General features: G+C 38.9%; 1 protein-coding gene across 8 annotated transcripts in view; it reads left to right on the top strand.

The window, feature by feature from the left end:
- The first annotated feature begins 3,670 nt into the window (after positions 1-3,670).
- Fsip2l1 (fibrous sheath-interacting protein 2 like 1) overlaps positions 3,671-12,910 on the top strand; it is a 32,585-nt gene continuing 23,345 nt past the window's right edge. For 2 of the 8 annotated variants that reach the window (XM_039100314.2, XM_063280529.1), the window contains exons 1-8: positions 3,671-4,108; positions 4,547-4,672; positions 5,277-5,438; positions 6,480-6,569; positions 6,883-7,022; positions 7,915-8,056; positions 8,675-8,785; positions 9,238-9,355. In XM_039100314.2, the coding sequence (XP_038956242.1) occupies positions 4,010-4,108; positions 4,547-4,672; positions 5,277-5,438; positions 6,480-6,569; positions 6,883-7,022; positions 7,915-8,056; positions 8,675-8,785; positions 9,238-9,355 (988 nt within the window). In that variant the 5' untranslated portion in view covers positions 3,671-4,009. The remainder of the gene's footprint in view (positions 4,109-4,546; positions 4,673-5,276; positions 5,439-6,479; positions 6,570-6,882; positions 7,023-7,914; positions 8,057-8,674; positions 8,786-9,237; positions 9,356-12,910) is intronic. The other 6 variants (XM_006257545.4, XM_008773545.4, XM_039100312.2 and 3 more) reach the window with 5 other exon arrangements.

Raw genomic sequence — 12,910 nt, 5'->3', positions numbered from 1 at the left:
ACCAAGACAACTCTTATAAAGGTAAACACGTAATTCGTAATTGGGGCTGGCTTACAGTTTCAGAGGTTCAGTCCATTATCATCATGGTGGGAAACATAGCAACATCTAGGCAGACATAGTGCTGGAGGACCTAAGAGTTCTAAATCTCCATCTGCAGGTAGTAGAAGGGGGCTGTCCTCCACAGGTAACCAGAAAGAGGCTCTGACTCCATACTGGGCAGAGCTTGAGCATGAGAGACCTCAAAGCCCACACCCAGAGTGACACACCTCCTCCAACAAGGCCACAGCTACTCCAATAAGGCCACACCTAATGGTGCCACTTTCTATGGCCAACCTATGTGGGCCAAACCTATTCAAATCACCACATTCCACTCCCTGACAGACATAACCTTGTTCAAACACATGAGTCTATGGGGGGGGGTTACCTGCCACACCATTATACAAATGCATTTAATCCAACTTCAAAAGTCCCCATAGTCTATCACAGCCTCATCAGTGTAAAAAGTCCAAAGTTCAAAGTCTCTTCTGAGACTGATGCAATCTCTTAACTGTAACTACCCTATAAAATAAAAATCAAAAAGCAGATCACATAATTCCAACATCACCATAATTCCAACATTACCATTCCAAAACATCATGGTGAAGAAATACTGGACCAACGCAGACCAAAAATGAGCAGGACAACCTTCAAATTCTGTATCTCCATGGCTTATGTCCAACTGCTTTGAGATTTGTTGACGGCAACAAACTTCTTTCTCTTTGAATGATTCCAGTCTATGTTAGTAGCTTTCCTTGGCAGGTGTCCAATGACTCTGGAATTTCTAACATCTTGGGGTCTCCAAGGCAACTTCAATTTCATAGATTCATGTTCCAGTGTCTGAGATTCACACATGATCTTCTGGCCTCCTCCAAAAGGCTTGCTGCTGTTCTTGGTGGTCATCTCATGGTACTAACATCTCCAATATCCTGGGGTCTTCTGCTACAACTAGGCTTCATCAATAGCCTCTCATAGGCTCTCTTCATGGTGTCAAGCCTCAGCTTCTTTGCAAGACTCCTTCAGTCCTGGACTGCCTCTGAGGCTGCACCTTCACCAATGGCATTTCCTGTCCAACCAACAGTGCCAGGCCTCAGCTGCTCTCCATGACTCCTACATGCCTTCAAAAGAAGTAACACAGGAGTGATTTTTACATATTACCAAGTCCAGCTGCCAGCATGACATCTAAATCTGGAACATAATTCTCTTTGTGCTCTCAGAAAACACTTCCTAGAAGATTTCACCTCAGTGATGGTAGTCTCTCTCTCTCTCTCTCTCTCTCTCTCTCTCTCTCTCTCTCTCTCTAGCATCTTTTTGTTTTTAAAGATTTATTTATTTATTTTATATAAGTACACTGTAGCTGTCTTCAGACACACCAGAAGAGGGCATCAGATCTCATTACAGATGGTTGTGAGCCACCATGTGGTTGCTGGGATTCTAACTTAAGACCTCTGGAAGAGCAGTCAGTGCTCTTAACCGCTGAGCAATCTCTTCAGCCCAATGCTGGTCTCTTAATCACCACTAATTTCTTGGCTCCAGCTAAGCTGCATCAATTGTTCCACCTCTTCTACTTTTGAATCTAAAGCCAGAGCCACATGACTGAAGCTGCTGAGTTCTGCTGCTTTCTGAGGCTAAAACAATCTTAATTTTTGATTTTTGATGATATTTTGAATTACTATTTCATATAGTTTTTAATGATTACAATAGAATTTATAAAACCTATAAAGTTTCCTGGGACTAATATCTGACAGCTTTTAAGATTTTGCTTCATTTTGTTTTTCTATTTAGGGACAAGGTTTCACTCTGTAACCAGGCTACCTGTGACTCCTTATGCAGTCTAGGCTGGCTTGAAACTCTTAACAGGTCTCCTGTGGTGGCCTTCCAAGTGCTGATCTAACAGGCATTAGACACTAATGTGAGAAATAAAGATATTAAGAAGTGTACTGCTTAGTTTTTGTCAACTTGACACAAACTCAAATTATGTGGGAAAAAGCAACCTCAATTGAGAAAACCATTCCATCAGATTGACCTGTAGGAAGTCTAGGAGGCATTTTGTGTTTGTTTCTTTAATGGTTGATGTTAGAAGGCCAAAGCAACTGTGACCAGTCGTGCCCCAGGCAGGTGGTCTTACCTGGCAGAACCAGGCAGTAAACTACCATTCCTTTGTGGTCTCTGCTTCAGTCCTGCCTCCAGGTTCCTGCATTGATCTACTGCCCTAGTTTCACTTGATGATGGACTTAAAGCTGTAAGCTGAAATAAGTCTCTTCCTCCCCAAGTTGGTTTGGGTTGGTGTTTTATTATAGCAAAAGAAAACACTCTAAGTCAAGAAGTTATTTTAACTCACAACTACAAGCTAAACAAGACAAAGTGGGAAAACCTGTTCCATGTTCATTTACTGTATGTTGAAAATTTCTCTTTCCATCATCCATTACGATTTCATTTATTTTTTTTTTGAAACAGGGACCTACTATGGAAGGCCCAGACTGACCTCAAATATTTAATAATTTCCTGCCTCTGACTATCAAGTGCTAGGATTATGTATGTGTGCTTTAACTTATGTATGAGTATGTATGTATGTATGTTTGTATGTATGTATGTATGTCAGCTTTGTTTTCTGCTTGTGAAACCAATCTGAGAGTAGGAAGATTGCCTCTTGCTAAGAACATAGCTCACTATTCCAAAATTTGCCTAGTGTAACCAAAGTCTCTAGTAATCATAACAATCAATCTTTTTTAAGGTTGGACATTGTGGTATATGTCTGCAATCCCATCCTTCAGGAAGCTGAGACAGGAAGATCTGTGATTGTGAGGTCAGTCGAGGCTACTTAGTAAAACCCTGCCTCAACAAAAAAAACTCTTTATGGACTAACTTATCCCAGGACTTGACCTGTTTTCTGTTGTCTTGATGTAGGTTCCATGTCAATAATTTATATACTTTAACCCATAATATTGTTAAACACCTAGCCCCTTAATTTCAACAGATGTTTTTTCGGCTGCTATCTGGCCATGTTGCTGAATTAGTTCCACAACTGGTTCTTTCATCTTGGCTAGCATCTAATACAGTTCAGTAAAGTGTCCCAAGTGTCCCAGATATCTCTTAGTCTGAAATGCCTGTCTTAACAAAACTTGGGTCTCAAGTAGGACTGGAAATTCACATATCCAGGAGCAAAGGAAAATAACAGAGAAAGCCAATTGTTCATGAATCTGGATGTTTGTTGAAAAGAAATGATAGCTTTGATGCATTTGGTTAGGGTATTCATTTCAGAGAACTGTGAAATCCACCCCCTTCCTGTGGTACTCTGCATTTGGTGAGGGTATTCATGTAAGAGAACTGTGAAATCCACCCCATTCCTGTGGTACTCTTAAAGGCCTTTCAGACTACTTTCTCAATTCAAATCATTGAAAATGCTAGGTTTAGGTGATGCGCATGCGCTCCCAGAGCAGCAACTGGGTGATGCACATGCGCTTCCAGAGCAGCAACTGGGTCCTTGCCCCCACCATCCAGAATAACGTCTGTTAATGCGACATCCATTGGGATGACATCCACTGGGGCGACATCAGTTGGAACAATGTATACTGGGACAGTTTATGAAGGGGATGTCTGTTGGAGTGTTGGCTGTTCAGGCAACGTTTTTCTTGGCAACGTCTTTAGAAGCTGACGACTCAACTGTCGATGTGGCATCTGTTAGAGCTACTTCTGTTTGAGCCACCTCTATTATGGAAACTTCTATTGGGGTGACTTATGCTGGTGTGACGCGTCTTAAGGGCGACACCCATTGGGCGTGGCCTTGAGGACATCTACTGAGAACGCCAGCAAATCAGCATTGTGATGTGTGCATCCTTGAGGTCCTGTTACCCAGGTGTCTAGGGCCTTGGCTCAGTCTTGTTCAGGACATTGGAGGAGACGGTCACAGAAAGGGAGACCTGAAGACAGTTTGCTACCCCAGGCCGCAGCCCTTAGGGGCTGCTGGGTAGCTATGGACTTGTACCTAAGCAACTGTTTAAAGGCTGCTGAAGCTGCTGCCTCTAAAGCGGCTTCCGGCAACCTAACAAACAACAAAGACACATGTAGTTCTGTGAGTGGTGGCCTATCCAGTGTCCATTTGTGCATTGCCCTTCTTTCTTGCCCAGGGCAGGTTTAAGGCCAGCAGGTGGGATGATGCGGATAGAGCCTGCGCTGAAGGACAGAAACAGGGCAGTTTTGATTTGGGGTTTTTGTGTGTGTGTGTGTGCTTTTTTTAAATTATTTTGTTTTTAACTTAGGTCACTCTCTGACCATGCCAATGGGTGATTCAAGGTGCCACTAGCTGATACTCTTGGGCAGAACCCAAAAGTAGGGTTGTAGCTTAGGAACTGGTGAGGCAAGGCCTTCTTGATCCATGGGCAGGGAGTTTCTTCCACCTAAGTGCCTAGCAACCTGGGTTGTGCTATCTAGTTGAAGTGAAGCAACTGATATAAACTAAATGAAGACTTCCTAGTACAAAAGACGTAAATTTCAATTTTCTTTCCCACAGAAAAAACAGAAACCTATCATTCCAAAGATTGGACCAGCTAGTCTATTAGATTTGCCTCTTGGGGCCAAACTGCCTATTATCCCAGGAAGTACTAATATATTCTACACAACAAATATAAGTGAAAAGGTAAACTATGTTTTAATGGTGTTTAAGTGGCTTACTTTGCCCTTTTTAGCTGTTGAATTTGAAACATTATGCCATGATTACGATTTGTGTATCACCTTTATTTTCACACAAATGGAATTGAATTACAATGTTTTAACCTTCTTAAACTCACTTTAATAATAGGAATCCCCAGAAAGAGCTGTAATCACTCTCTCCAGACTTTTCTTCAACCGCAGCATCAACTTGACAAATTGAGGGCTTTCTGGACTACTCATATACAACATGTGGATTGCTGCTTCTGTGCCTTGATCCATCTGGCTCCTGAAACCAACCATGTACTCTCTACTCTTTCCTGACAGTCTACCCTGACCTATGTATATAGGAATTGGACTAAGGTTGAGGTTATATAGGTAGATCAAGCACAGAATTTATAAGTAGACCAGAAGAATAGAGGGAAGTTGAAAGGCAATGTATTTACCCAGATCAACCCATCGCATTCTCTCACTTTGGTTGCTTGAATGTTTTTTTCAATTAACATTCTAATTATTTCAATAAACTGAGGTTTTAAACTGTGATTTCATGAATTTTGCAATTGCATTAATTTCAAATCTATTACTTTTTGCAGCTTTACCAGCCTTCTTTCGATTTTAACCTTAATGACCCATATTGTAAACTCATGGAAACCACCTACAAAAGTCTTCATGATCCACACTTAAAATCATACTTCAAACGAAAAGACATTCTCAAGAAACTAAGAAAGGGAGGATACATCACCGGCAATAATAAAGTGCGTTGAGGCCTACTTCTTACCAGTAAAAAAATCTAAGCACCTAGAAGAAATTTATTGATATATGCAACCTTTGTTTCCCTCATATACTTCGAAAATCTTCTCTACCATCCTTCCCTTCTCCCTCACAGTATCAGTGATCATTATGTTACTATACAGGAAAATTCAATATTTTTCTCATATCCTGAAATCATAATTGAATTCCTAAAATTCATTCTTTGACATGTATGTATTAATGTATTATTGTCCACAATATGTCATTTATTTGGTACTTTACCTTATTACAAAATTTTAAATATTACAACACAAAGCCAAGTAAGATGCTGAGTCTTTTTACTTCAATCCAAATTCTTGACTTCACTGTTTTTCCTAGAGAATTCTACCACAGGATTATGATTTTTCTAAGATTCCTAGCTGTTATCTCTCAAAAAAATTGTTTTAGTTTCTTTAGTCTGTTATTTTTGATAAATGTAATCAGTTTTGTTTAAAAAAAAACTTACAGAAAAGAAAGATGAGAGATAAAGAAGTCTCATATAGGGGGGGAAAGGTTTGTATTTTTATCCAAGAGAAACAGACCTGTTTCAATAAAACTTTCTTCTTCAAAAAGAAAAATCTAAGCACATGTTAAGTGCTTTGATATCTGTTGACCACTTCTAGTTGACCACTCGTAAATAACACAGACAAAAGTCAATAAAATGCTTGGTATTGGATGGCTTCTTTTTTTTGTGAAAACATTCTACTTGACATTTTTGAATGATTGAAAAGATAATCACCAAACCATTTTGATGTGCAAATACACTGATAAATTTATTTTGCATATGTTTCTAAAAATTTTTGACTTGGCACTATATTAGGGAAATGATATTTAGAAAGGTTTTCGGAGGTTCAATCACCTAGAGATAGTGACTACAAAACTGTTGCGAAATCTGTTATTGTTCCATTTGATCCTAAATCTGTTACTAAAATGATCTTATCCTCTTCTCTAAATGTGTTATCATTTTTACAATTTTATAATAATATTTTTCATGTTTGTATTTGTAGGTTGTATGTTCATTAAAAGAGCTCAACAAATACAGACAATATCTTACCACTTTAAAAATTGACTTTGAACGAAATTATATAAGAGAACAAGTAAGTTAAACATTTCAGTTTCTTTTATTTGGGACCCATAAAGAATTTTGTGAAAAGGTAGACCCTTTGCACAATAGTTCCTTAAAATATTCTTGGAATACAGTCTCTGTAAAGAGTTTGTAAAAGACAACCCACTTGAATTTTGCATTAAAAAGTTGACTTGTGGGAAGGGGCCATACAAGGCCTAAAAACAGGTTAGCAGAATTAGAAGCTTTTAAAACTTGGAACATTTATGTAAGCTTACATTTTATGAAAATATATCAAAGGATACATTTATTATGGCAAGTATATAACATCTAATACTTTTTTGCAGAAAATAATAGAAAATCAAGTAAACAAACTGAACGAAGAGAGACGGGCCTGTGACAACGCTGCTGCTGCTGAGTTTCAGCAGTGGTTGTTACAAGAAGGGAAAAAAGCCAGCCCTCATCACAACCACTTAATTAAACTCAGGTAGAGTCATCGGTCATGAATATTTCATGGACACATTATAAACACCCAAAACTACAAAACTATGAGAAATAATTGAAGATGGATTCATAAAAGTATTAAATACATTTAAGTTCCTCAGAGTTTTCAACATGGAGAACAAAAAGGATACATCAAGGCAGGCTGAATAGATGTCTCAGTACTGTATACTCTTCCAGTGGATTAGGGTCTGATTTTCAACACACATATCGTGGTTCACAACCATCTAAAACTCCAGTTCTGAGGGTCTGATGCCTTCTTCTGGCCTCCATTGCACTGCAGGCATGCAATGCACAGAATTATATGCAGGCAAAACACCCATAAACACAATTAAATTTTTAGAAAATTACAAAAGGCACATAAAGAGGTGCAGGGATTAAAAACCTTAATGACAGTGCTAGGATGGTAAGTTTCCATCTGAGAAATTGGAGCCAGCAGGAGCCTAAGAGGCAAGTCAAACTTTTCTAGAAATCCAAAGTACAAATCACCAATCTTGTGAAAGCCAGGCCTGAGGGACCAGAGGAAGAAAGTATTTTTTAACACATTTTAAACCTAAGTTTAAATTATTTCAAAGCCACAATGAACAAATTATAACAACCTTTTCTGAGGCTAATGTTACTATTCTATTCTGCTACCAACTGTGCATCCTTCTTCAGCTACTTAATCACACATTACCATGTAGAGATCAAGCCTCAGGCTTAGAAGGGAAAAAGGAAGATGAGAGGTATCTTAATTGAAAGTCAGTTCCCTTATCCTCTGGCTCCCATAATCCATGCATTCACCTCACACTATACATGTTGCTATACCATAGTTGTAAAGTAGTAGGTATCCTGAAGGAAACATCCATTTTACATTCCTCTATTTCACTTTTATTTAGACATTTAAATATGATTAATAAAGAACTAGACAAAATTGAGGACACCTTGGAAAGACGAAGTACAGTACAGATGAAGGAAGAAGACAGACAACATTGGGATGAGGTTAGAAAAAAACTGAGTCTACGTCAACAAATTGAAGAGGTAAGGGTCAATAAATTTTGAATGGGAAACTTGTATGGTTGTTTACAGTTGGTTCACTATATCATGCGTAGTTCTTTCAATTTAGAGGATAAGTTCAGGACAGCTGGATGAATTCATGGATAAAGGCACTTCCTGTACAAGCCTGATTACCTGAGTTCAAGCCCTGGAACATATGTGAAATTAGGAGAGAGATCACACTATGGAGTTGTCCTTTGACCTACACATGAGCTCTGACATGGATGTTTGTTTAATGTTTCTGTCAGAATATTTTTATGACCATCAAGTTCCATGTGATATCCTCCCTGACTTCAAAGAAAGAAAACACCCTCCCTTTTGCCAATATCTCTTGAGATTCATCATTAGAGTCATGTTGTGTGGGATTCATGCTTGTAATAATAAAGCAATGTCACTCCTTTTCCATTCCATTACATCCACCAAGACATTCCCAATGGATGTCAGATGAGCACATTCAAAACCCAATGTAGGATTTGCTTTAATGTTGGCCCAAATGTGGTTAGGCCATTAATTTGATCTAATTGATATATTGGTTGAATAAAGAGAAAATACTTTTAAAATGAAATAGACATATGCTGACCACTGTGATGGCATGTCCTTTAGGAATGGCAATTCAAGGAGATGTCACTTCTGACAAAGATCGGAGATGAAGTAAGGAGAGAAACAAAGGTTGAAGAACATCACCGGAAAATCAGAGAGGAAATTAACCGAAAGGTAGTTAGCTTTTGCTGGGCTCAGCCTATTTCAAGAGACGTTTTTGCCACATTTTTATATTTTAAAGTGTGAATTTTCAGAAGATAGTTATCAATGAAGATACTAGCCCAAATCTGTAATTCAAAACTCCCCAGAAAGTTAAAATAGATTGCATTATGAAAATATGCTAAGGAGAAAAGGGATTGCCTAGCATGCACAATACCTTAACTTTAATTTCCATATGCCAAGAAAATATCCACACATGCACATGCATACACACAATTTTATGCTATGCTTTAAAAACTTACCTCTTACTACATTTCTTCAAATTCATTGTGAACATAGACATCTCCAGACAGGAACAAAGGTCTACTTCAGGTACATCATCACATTTGAAATCATCTATGTTGTAATTTTACTTAAAAGTTTCTATTTAAATTTGAAACATTTAACATGTTTTTAATGTTTTATAGAAACAAGCAATGCTTCAGAAAAGAATTGCCTACCATTTACAAAGACTTCAAAGGAAAGATAGTATAGAAGAAAAGCAGGAAGCAAGTGTCCCTGAAACTAGAAGACAAACTGAAACAGGTGAGAGAGAGAGAAAAGACAAAGTAGATAAGTGGAGGCTGAACAACCACATAGTAAACATTTCTTTATATAATCACTATGCTCACATGAATATATATACATATACATGTACACATACATATATATATACATGTATATGTATATGTATATATGAGCCCCATGCAAAAGCATATACTAGAAGCCCACAGTACCTCTGTCAGGCACCATAGGAGGCACATTCCAGTTACAGATCCAATTAACAAAAGGGTATAAACACACATAAGAAATAAATATATATACAAAGTTTAACAAACAGCCAGTACGAGGAGATAGTATGCAGACATAGGTAAGAAATACAGAAGCAGATGAGTGAAGTAAGTTGAGACAGTTAGTTAAGAAAAACATTCAAAAGTGAAATAAAACAAACCACTAAGAGAAAAAACTCACAGAAATTAATGAAAGGGATAATATTCAGAGATCAAAAAAGAAAATTACAATATACAAAGCAAGGAATAGAAAAAAAGGACAAAGAACCTTGACAAGGAAGAAACACCTAGTGGATAAAGGTGATACAGAAGAAATAATGAAGCCAAGGAGAGAGAGAAGAAAATAAGTAGAATCCAGCATTAGGAGATTTAATGGGGGGGATGGGGAGGGAGGAAGAAAAGAAAAAAATAAGAGCTAGGCAGGAGCGGAGGAGGAGGAAGACTAGACAGACAAGCAAGGAAGAGCTAGTGAAGAAAGCTAAAGATTAAGGTTGTGACAGAGGGATTTAAAAAGGATTTAAATGGAAGAAATTCCAACACTCAGGGAAGGTGTGCAGGGAAGATTTATTCAAGACACTTCAATCCTACAAAGCTGACGAGATGGAGCAGTAAAAAAAGAGTAAGTAAAAAAGGTAAGGAGGGGAAAGAGGATCAGTAAGTTACAAAGGGGGAAGAGGTTGGGAGAAAGCAAGGTAGTAATCCACAAAGGAAGTACGGACAGGGACAGCATGCTTGCTGAGGCTTCAGAAATATTGCAAAAGATGCTATGTGAAAGAGGAAGAAAGAGAAAATGAGGGAGGGAAAGGAAGGGAGAGAGGCAAGAGGGAGAGTGAAAGGGAGTAAAAAGGAAAAGGGGAGAGAAGGGGAGAGAAAACGAGGGAAAGAAGGGGGGAAAGAAGGAAGAAGATGAGAACAAGAAAGAGGAGGAAAAGAGGGTAGATGTAGAGACAAGAGTGAAAAGGGGAAGACATGAGGAAGAGAAGGAAAGAGGATTAAAAAGGAAAAGGTGGGAGGAAGGGAGGAGAAATGGATAATGAGAAGATGAAAAAGGAAGGGGTGAAGATAGAGGGAAGGGTAAAGATTGGAGGAGGGTAGAAAAGATAGGAGGGAGAGGTAAACATGGGAGGAGGGAAGGGTAAACATGGGAGGAGGGAGAGGTAAACATGGGAGGAGGGAAGGGTAAACATGGGAGGAGGGAAGGGTAAACATGGGAGGAGGGAAGGGTAAACATGGGAGGAGGGAGAGGTAAACATGGGAGGAGGGAAGGGTAAACATGGGAGGAGGGAGAGGTAAACATGGGAGGAGGGAAGGGTAAACATGGGAGGAGGGAGAGGTAAACATGGGAGGAGGGAAGGGTAAACATGGGAGGAGGGAAGGGTAAACATGGGAGGAGGGAGAGGTAAACATGGGAGGAGGGAAGGGTAAACATGGGAGGAGGGAAGGGTAAACATGGGAGGAGGGAAGGGTAAACATGGGAGGAGGGAAGGGTAAACATGGGAGGAGGGAAGTGTAAACATGGGAGGAGGGAAGGGTAAACATAGGAGGAGGGAAGGGTAAACATGGGAGGAGGAAAAGGAAAATGGGAGGCCAGAGGGGGAGAGGTGAAAGGAGGGAAGAAGAAAGGGGAAAGAGAAAAAGGGAAGTAAAAGGACAAAATAAACAGGGAAGAAAAAGGGGGAACTGGAGGAAAGGGAGGAGGGAGAAAGTAAAGAAGCAAGGGAAACTAGCAAGGATAGAAAAGAAGGAAAGAAAACAAAAAAGAAGAAAGACAAGTTTTTTTTTTAAGTCAGTGGGAACAAGAAAAAGAAAAAGGGAATTGTGTGGGAGAGATGTTTGAAAAGGAGAAGCCAGTAAGAAATCCAAACCTTGTCGGCGGAAGGGGTATCAGCTTTAAAAAAAAAAAAAAACTAAACTAAACTAAACTAAAGTAAAACATATGTAGACAGATGAGAAAACAGCAGAGCAGGAAAAGAGAAAAGTTTAAGAAGAGGAACTGATAACATGCTAAGTCATAAAAGGAGATGGGAGGAGAAAGGAGAAATGGAGGAGATGAAGAACAGTCTAGAGAGAGGAAAGAAAAGGAAAAGTTTTGAAAAGCAAAATGAACCAAGTAAAAATGAAATAAAAGTTGAGATTAAAAACTAAAACAAAACTTACAGGGAATGGAGCAGTACAGACAAAGTGCAGAACTAGTACAATATGGATAGGAGGTATTTTGAAAAGCCACCAAAAGAGTTGAAAGAAAATAGTGATCATCCTAGGTAGATAGGTAGGCTTCTGGGTATTTTAAGAGTAAAATAGGAAAATATTAAGTAGAAAGAGAAAGAAGCATACAGCTAGAAAGAAAACCCTCAAACACGGGGCAGGGGTGTATTAAAAAAACACAAAGAAAAACACATAGGGGATCTGATAGGGAAAGCAATTCAGCATAGACTGGATTCTAAATTAAGATGATGGAAAGTAGAGGAGGTAAAGCAGAGGCTTAAATAAAAAGGACCCAGAGAGATGATTAATGTTCTGTTAATAAGAACATTTGCTGTTCTTGCAGAGGACCAACCTTGGTCCCAACACTCACATCAGGTGGCATAGACAACTGTAAGTCTCCAGTTCCAGTGATCCTGTCCCCGTTTCTGCAGGCACCAGAATACATGGGGTGTACACACGTATACACAGACATTGAAGAAAATAGCAGGAACTCATAAAGGGAGGAAGACAGTGGAAGAATGGAGGAAGAATGGCAGGAAACGTAGTGAAAGCATAGGAAGAAGGGGGAAGATGGAAAAGAGAATGAGTGAGAGAAAGTAATCAGAGAAGGCAAGAAAAGAAAAAGGGAGAGGGAAAGGATCAAAAGTATAAAAATGATGAGCAGGAAAATGTACCGTTTTTAAAATTTGGAAATACGATAGTGAATGAAAACAAAAGGAGTAAAGTGAAATAGATTTGCAGCAGCAAGAGAGATCCAAAGTTTAATCAAAATATAAACATAGTAAAAGATAACAGGTAAGTAGAGATAGAATCCACCTTAAAAGGATGACGCTAGGAAATGGGGAGATGGCTCAGCAGTTAAGAGGACTGACTTCCTTGCAGAAGACCTAGGTTTAATTCCCAGCACATACATGGCAGCTCAGCACTGTAATTCCAGATCCAGGAGACACAAAGCCTTTTCTGGTCTCAGGGCACCAGCTCATGTGGTTCACATCCTATTCATGCAAAACACCCATACACATAAAAAATGATAAAATAGCAAAAAAATGTTAAAAGACATGGAAAGAAAAATGTAGTGTGTGGAGTCAATGGAAAGATGGTGTGA

The sequence above is a fragment of the Rattus norvegicus genome, chromosome X, assembly GCF_036323735.1.
Source record: "Rattus norvegicus strain BN/NHsdMcwi chromosome X, GRCr8, whole genome shotgun sequence".
In the NCBI taxonomy this organism is placed as follows: Eukaryota; Metazoa; Chordata; class Mammalia; order Rodentia; family Muridae; genus Rattus; species Rattus norvegicus.
Note: the sequence above shows the minus strand (reverse complement) of the source record. Positions and strands in the feature narration are given on the sequence as shown.